The sequence below is a fragment of the Meleagris gallopavo genome, chromosome 5 (genome assembly GCF_000146605.3).
Source record: "Meleagris gallopavo isolate NT-WF06-2002-E0010 breed Aviagen turkey brand Nicholas breeding stock chromosome 5, Turkey_5.1, whole genome shotgun sequence".
Taxonomy (NCBI): Eukaryota; Metazoa; Chordata; class Aves; order Galliformes; family Phasianidae; genus Meleagris; species Meleagris gallopavo.
Window position 1 is genome coordinate 35,383,842 of NC_015015.2, and position 6,284 is coordinate 35,390,125.

Here is a 6,284-nt window from a genome sequence, read left to right on the forward strand (position 1 = left end):
CGCGGCTGTGTGGAAAACGTGGGCTTCTGGTAGGGGGCGCCAGGCGGGGAGCGGGAAGCCAGCGGCAGTAACTGGAGCGGGGCGGTGCTCTTCCGCCGTTTAAAACCGCAGTATAAAGTTATCTGATGATTCGGGTGCTGCCGACTGTATTATACCAAGAAACTGAAATGGTGTACGAAAGGAATCCCGCAGAGGACGCAGAAATAAAATCCAGGCCAGGACCACGTTGGTGAGGCCGTGGCTCCAAAGCTTTTAACCGAGCTCCAGTTGAGCAACAGTCGACGATCAGCGAGCGCCTCACGGTTATTTCCACACCCGTGCTCGGAGTGCTGCAATGCCTCGCCCGGCCCTGCCCGCAGCCGCTCAGCACTGCCCGCTTTCCTGGCAGCACGAGGACACCCACGGCGAGCCAACAGCATCCGGCGTGATGCTGCGCGCTGTGGCACTGCGCTCCTTGGGACACGTGGACCCGCGCTGGTCCTGGAGCAAAGCGAGACACGGACTCCACAGGCCGTGCTTGTCAGGTCACAGTGCGGCCAGCAAGCAGCCAGCGCTATGTGCTGTGTGCCACGTGAGCGCTGCTGCTAAGGGCTGAACTCATAACGCTAGAAAAGACTGAAGGTTTTCCTAAAATCCCGATGCTGGTTTACAGTCATCAAATATAGAAAACAACGAATTATTGGATTTTTCAATAGAACTTTGTTCTGTTGTTTTATTTAACACGTGGTTTCTAGTGGCCCTCTGCTCTTTTTTTTTCTTCATAATATAAGGAATACTTAACTATTTGAGACATTATAAAGTCATTACAGTTGGCAACAGTTTGAACAATGTATGTGCTACTGAAATAAAATAACCATTTAAATGCATGACTGACCCATCAGTGACTATCATGAGCAGTGGGTTTCAGTCAACGTTAGGGTGTCATCTGCCAATGCGGTGTGCCACAAATCATTTCATGGTTCCATCATCCTGCTAAATGAGATCTGAGGATTAGTGATGTTATCTAACAGCTACAATTACAACAATTTATTTTACCATAGCAGTGAATTTACCTCTGGAAGACTTGATAACTCTACTATAAATTAAGTGCTTTGTTCTCTGCACGTTACCAATTCTGAACATAAGGTTGTATCTTGACAACCTTCAGTAACACCTTTGCTTTATAGAATTTACTTACTTTTCTGGTAATTTTTTTGGACTTTAGTTCAAGATAGAGCTTAAAAATAATGAACAGAATAAGATGTCACCAAAGTAGTAAATGAAAGGAGGGAGTGGTTTTAACCAAGTTAATAATGGCTTCTACAGAGAACCTCCTCACTGAAAACACACTGGGCAGGAAGAGCATGTTCAATGCAAGTGAAGGCCATGATCTTGCAAAAGCTTGACTTTGAAGCATGTGACTTCAGTGACTTTCATTACCTGCAGAGGACAAAGTTAGAAAATACCAGGATTAGTTATGGGGAGGGGTTAGATTGTACTACATTCCAAACAGAAATACTGAAGCACAAGCACTACATCCCAAGTAGTTAACAATTTTTAGTTAACTTGACTGGCAACTATTTACTTTGAGAAAAAAGACTTCCAAATCTAAATAATTCAAGTTTGGCTTCTGTACTTCTAACCAATTCTGAACAATTCTGGAGGTGCTGGCTATGTTGATCTAAGCAAATATCAGGATGCTGTAAAACACTTCTAGTATGAGAATAATGGTAGCATTAGCTATTCCAGCCATGTCTTGTTGATCCATGAAAAAAAAAAAAAAAAAAAAACACCACCAAACAACAAACCCACAGCTTCCCATTCCCACATTATCTTGCAGATAAAATCTTATCACTATATTCTTCTGTAATTGAGGGAAAGACTGCTTTGTGAACTTATCTTTTGAGTGAGCAATTCTTGCTTTATCACCTTAGTTGTTAAGAAGGGTCTCAGTATCAACATTTCTGTATGGGCATCTGTTACAAAGCCAAAACACCGTGGTATTCCCACTCACTAAAGATCCCAAGCTGGAATAGTTTTCCCATGAGCTACAGAATTGACAGATCTCCTATGAATTTGCACACTAGACACGGAATGCCTTCCTCACCTCCTTCCACAGCCATGAATCTTCCTTTACTTAGCCCTTCCCTACCTATTTGAGATGGACAAAAGTTCTGACTGCAGATAAGACTCAACTACACGTGTGAAGTTTGGAGAGCTCACCACTGACTCTCGGAAAGGTAAAAATCAAGTTCCACAAAGTCCTCCATAGGATATTAACAGGGGCTCTTTGTTCCAGATACTGTTTCACAAAACAAATAGAAACTGGGCAGGTTTAATGCTTCTACTTTGGGGTACAATTTGATCTAAATTATACAATGCCTTCAATAGAAGTAGAGAGACACTCCAAGAAAAAAAAATAAAAATCCTAGTAGATTACTAAAACAAAGCTTAATTAAAGACTATGCTAGCCATGCTTAAACAACAGATATGTGAGCTATCATGGTCACAAACTTTTACATACCTGAAAGTTAATATTAACAGATAAACCATTACCAGTTCCCACCCAGTAGATGCAAAACCTCAGTCTTTCACTGCAATAAGTCACCTCCAACTCACGTTTGAATTCTTAGGTAAACACTGGCATCCATATCTGATATGAAAGAGGTTTTGAAATATTAATGTACTGATACAGTGGCAGTTACAACAGCTTAAAAAAAAAAACTGAAAATGTTCAAAACACTCTCTTAACACTAAGATGTCCTCTTTTTCTTTCCCAACTTATGAAATGGTTTTGCAATATTGACCTACCCACAAAAGAATTTAAAGAGAAAAACCCTGCAGAAACTCTGCATGCCTTCCAAGCTCTACAAGAAACCAGTTTAGCATTGTTTCCATTTTATCAAAGAAAATAATTTGCCCCTGCTCACTACCCATATCTCACCTGCTGGAGTAAGCAAAGTCTTTTAGATACAAGTCATATCTCCTTGCATTAGTATTTTTAAGATTACTTCAGATCACTTGCAGCATATACCAGAATCTCTCCCAGATAATAGGTTAGTGGAGGAAGGAACATGTTCCAATAGCCTTCCAACACAGCTTGCACACTGTGAAGGTTGCTACTTCAACTTACTGCTGACCTTGTCGTGTAAGGAAAACAGTCTTTTCCATGTTTGTGAGACTCCCCCCTTCCCTAATACTGGCTTTTGAAATGGAGTGTGAAGAATCAGACTTAATTTGCTAGAGCATCCAGTGTATCATTTCCTTCCAAAAATGAATAAAATTTTCTTTCAAACAACCTGATTTAGTTTGCCAGAGTTCACAAACACCCTAGTGCTACCACTTCTTTCTTAACCCTAACTACTGGTGAGGAGCAGGACTAACTAAGTTTACATACACCTTCCTGATAAACATATCTCGAGATTCTACTTTCATTGTTAACAACAAATAGCAATAGGTCCGGCTAATATGCTGGTCTTTTGTCCTGTTTGGAGGGGACAATCAATCGATCTTGCCATGGTCAATGCTAGACAAACTACTTCCTTAACTGGGTGAATGGCTCCTAAGAAAGTATTGCAAATCCAGTAAGAGGTAGAGCACTGTATTGAATCACACACAAGAAAAAGCAAGGACAAAAAAAATTGAGAGTTCAATCTATACTAGCTCTGCTAACTCACATTCTACATCTCTATCTTCTCTCTTTACTATCTGCTTAACAAACTAACATGCATCTTTTCCATTTTCAAATGCAGAAAAAATGACTTACTTCAAACTTGGTATCATGCAGGTTTCAGACATCCCTGCCTTTCTTCTGAGTTATAGCTACTGTGGTTTACTGTGGCTACAGTTTCTGAAGAGTGGAGAAAAAGGAAAAATACACATACAGCCATTTTTAATTTGCATTCACCAGGCCACTTCTCCGATCAGATTTTGTAATGCATTTCTTAATATGCAGGCTTATTCTCCATTTACTCTGCACATCAAGAGCTGGCAGTTTGGTGACCAGAAAGATATTAACGCTTTTTGGATTCTAGAGTAATACACATTTCCAGTCACTATCTCCAGCCAACAAATAAGATGCAAAATTACAGGTCTGCTTCCCAGCCTCTTCCTGAAGATGGCTGGTCTAATATCCACCAAGATCGTGCTAGGTTCAACTTTTCTCTGTTCCACAGATTACTCAATAGCCAGATTCCTATTACTGTCTTAATATTGGCCCAGATTAAGTCCTATGAATCTGATATCTGCATTTCCACGCTTTTCCTGTCTATGTGTGTGTGAGTTCCTGATCTAAAATTCTCTTTCCCAAACTGAGAAAGAAAATTTCATACCATCTGTCAAGGTCTATGCTGATCACTGTTTCATTTATAACTACTCTTCTCCTGTCCTGACTTTTTTCTGTACCACCTTTTAGGAGAACTGCCATTTTTGAACCTTAGGTTATTGCCAACTATCCCCGCTAATGGAGTGCTTTCTTTTGATTGTTCACAAGTACCACATACCAGATGTTAATCACTATTTTCCCATTAAGCGCAGAACCGAACTACTGTGGATGATGAGGATCACCTTTTTAATGGCTGTTTTCTGCTGACAGGCAAAACTCAATCCAGAAAAAAAACTCAGCACTTCGCAGGCACCTGATGCTTCCTTTCACTTATCTCAATAAAATGGCTGATCTACAGACTGATCCTTAAGTAACTGGATTCCTACAAGGCATCTTCAAACAGCAAGAACACATTTCTGAAAGTTACCTCACAAGCCAGACAGAATGTCTTCTTTCCCTCTCCACCCAGCACTCATCTGGGTTCTAGACAGATGATTGAGTTAGGCGTTGCCACTTCTCATGTTGAAGGTGTATGGGTGATCAGGTTGATTATTTCTGGAAACAAGTTATCTGTGCACTGTGCCAAAACATAGCTCCTGGAATTAGCCCAACCTCTTCTTTGGTCCAGCATCCCTCCTGGACAGACAGACTGACTATAGCTGGTATATTTTTTTCCCCTCAAGACAGTAAATGTTTGTATTGCTTTAGCAGGGTAACTCCCTCTTGGCTTCAAAGCAAAAAACATAATAGAGAAAACATGTAAAAATCACATATCTTAAAATAACATTAAAAAAAACAAAAACAAAACTGCCTCAATTCTGCATGTCAGTTGTTCATTGTGGCATGGGAACCTTGTTTTGCTCCTTGAATTTATTTTTAGCCCCTTGGATCTAGTTCCAACTGCTTGCATAGGAAATTACAGTCACGGGGCCAAAAGTTTCCTGATTTCCTGCCATTCCATTCCCTGCTGCTTCCAGTAGGACTTTCCAGGCCACATTACTTGATTCCCTGTTTTATCTTGCTAGACTGAGGTGTAAACCTTTAGACTTTTTTATTATTTCATTTTTAGTTTCTTTTTACTAAATCCACATGGATTCATTACAAGGCATTTCAGACCCAGTTTATGAAATTCACCCCTTTTCCTTGGGGACGCACCCAACTCTCATCACACCGTTCCCAACTTCATTTCAAACACCCAAATACCTGACATCCCTACCAAAGCTCTGGGCACATCAGCTGAAAGGAACAGTATCTTCCAGCTCCTTTGGGAACTGCTTCTACATTTTTATATTGCATCAGCTCTGGGGTCCCAAAACCTGCTTCTGAACAAGAGAAGCCCGAGACCGTTACCCTCCACCAACCAACGGCAGCCATCAAGAAGCCAACCTCCGTACTCACGCCGGGCCGCGCCACCCCCGCCACAGAGCACGCGCGTGCCCGGAACATGCGCAGACAGAGCGGCTGCTCCACGCGGGCTCACAGGGCGCGGCGCCCGGGGGAAGCGGGAATGAGGGTCGCCCTAAGCGGCTACAGCAGCCTCGTGCTGCCGAGCTGAAACTGTATCTCAGTACGAAGAGTTGCTTCCGCCGGGCAAACAGAGCTCTCGCTTCCCAAAAGGAAAGCACGGAAACATACAGCCCGCACCGCTGCTCTTTTCCCCGGCTCAAACCTCAGAACCGGCCCGTGTCACACACTCTTCATCTGAAACCCCAGTGCTTGCAGGCCGGGCCCGCCTGCAGGAAACGGAAAGCGCTCCCGGCTACTGCAGCATCCTTCAGGACGGAACGGCAGAGAGCCGTCGTACCGCTCACACAACCTCTCAACTCCCAGCGTGCCCCGCGCTCCGTCTTGCTGTACCTGCAGGCTGGGCCAATGGGAGGGCTCGGCCAATGAGAAGGCTTGGCCAATGACAGAGTTCGACCAATGGGAGGGCACGGCGGGCGCTGGGCGGGGTTGGTTGCACCGCGGGGCGGGGCAGCGC

General features: G+C 43.2%; 1 protein-coding gene and 1 long non-coding RNA gene across 2 annotated transcripts in view; both read right to left on the bottom strand.

The window, feature by feature from the left end:
- RALGAPA1 (Ral GTPase activating protein catalytic alpha subunit 1) overlaps nt 1–419 on the bottom strand; it is a 114,797-nt gene extending 114,378 nt beyond the window's left edge. The window contains exon 1 of the mRNA XM_031553770.1: nt 177–419. Within this exon, the coding sequence (XP_031409630.1) occupies nt 177–419 (243 nt within the window). The remainder of the gene's footprint in view (nt 1–176) is intronic.
- Nucleotides 420–679: 260 nt separating this feature from the next.
- LOC109367821 lies at nt 680–6,249 on the bottom strand. Its single transcript, XR_002115302.2, has 2 exons — nt 4,731–6,249; nt 680–3,829 (listed from the first exon to the last, which is right to left on the bottom strand). It is a non-coding gene; the product is annotated as an uncharacterized LOC109367821 (long non-coding RNA).
- Nucleotides 6,250–6,284: the final 35 nt, after the last annotated feature.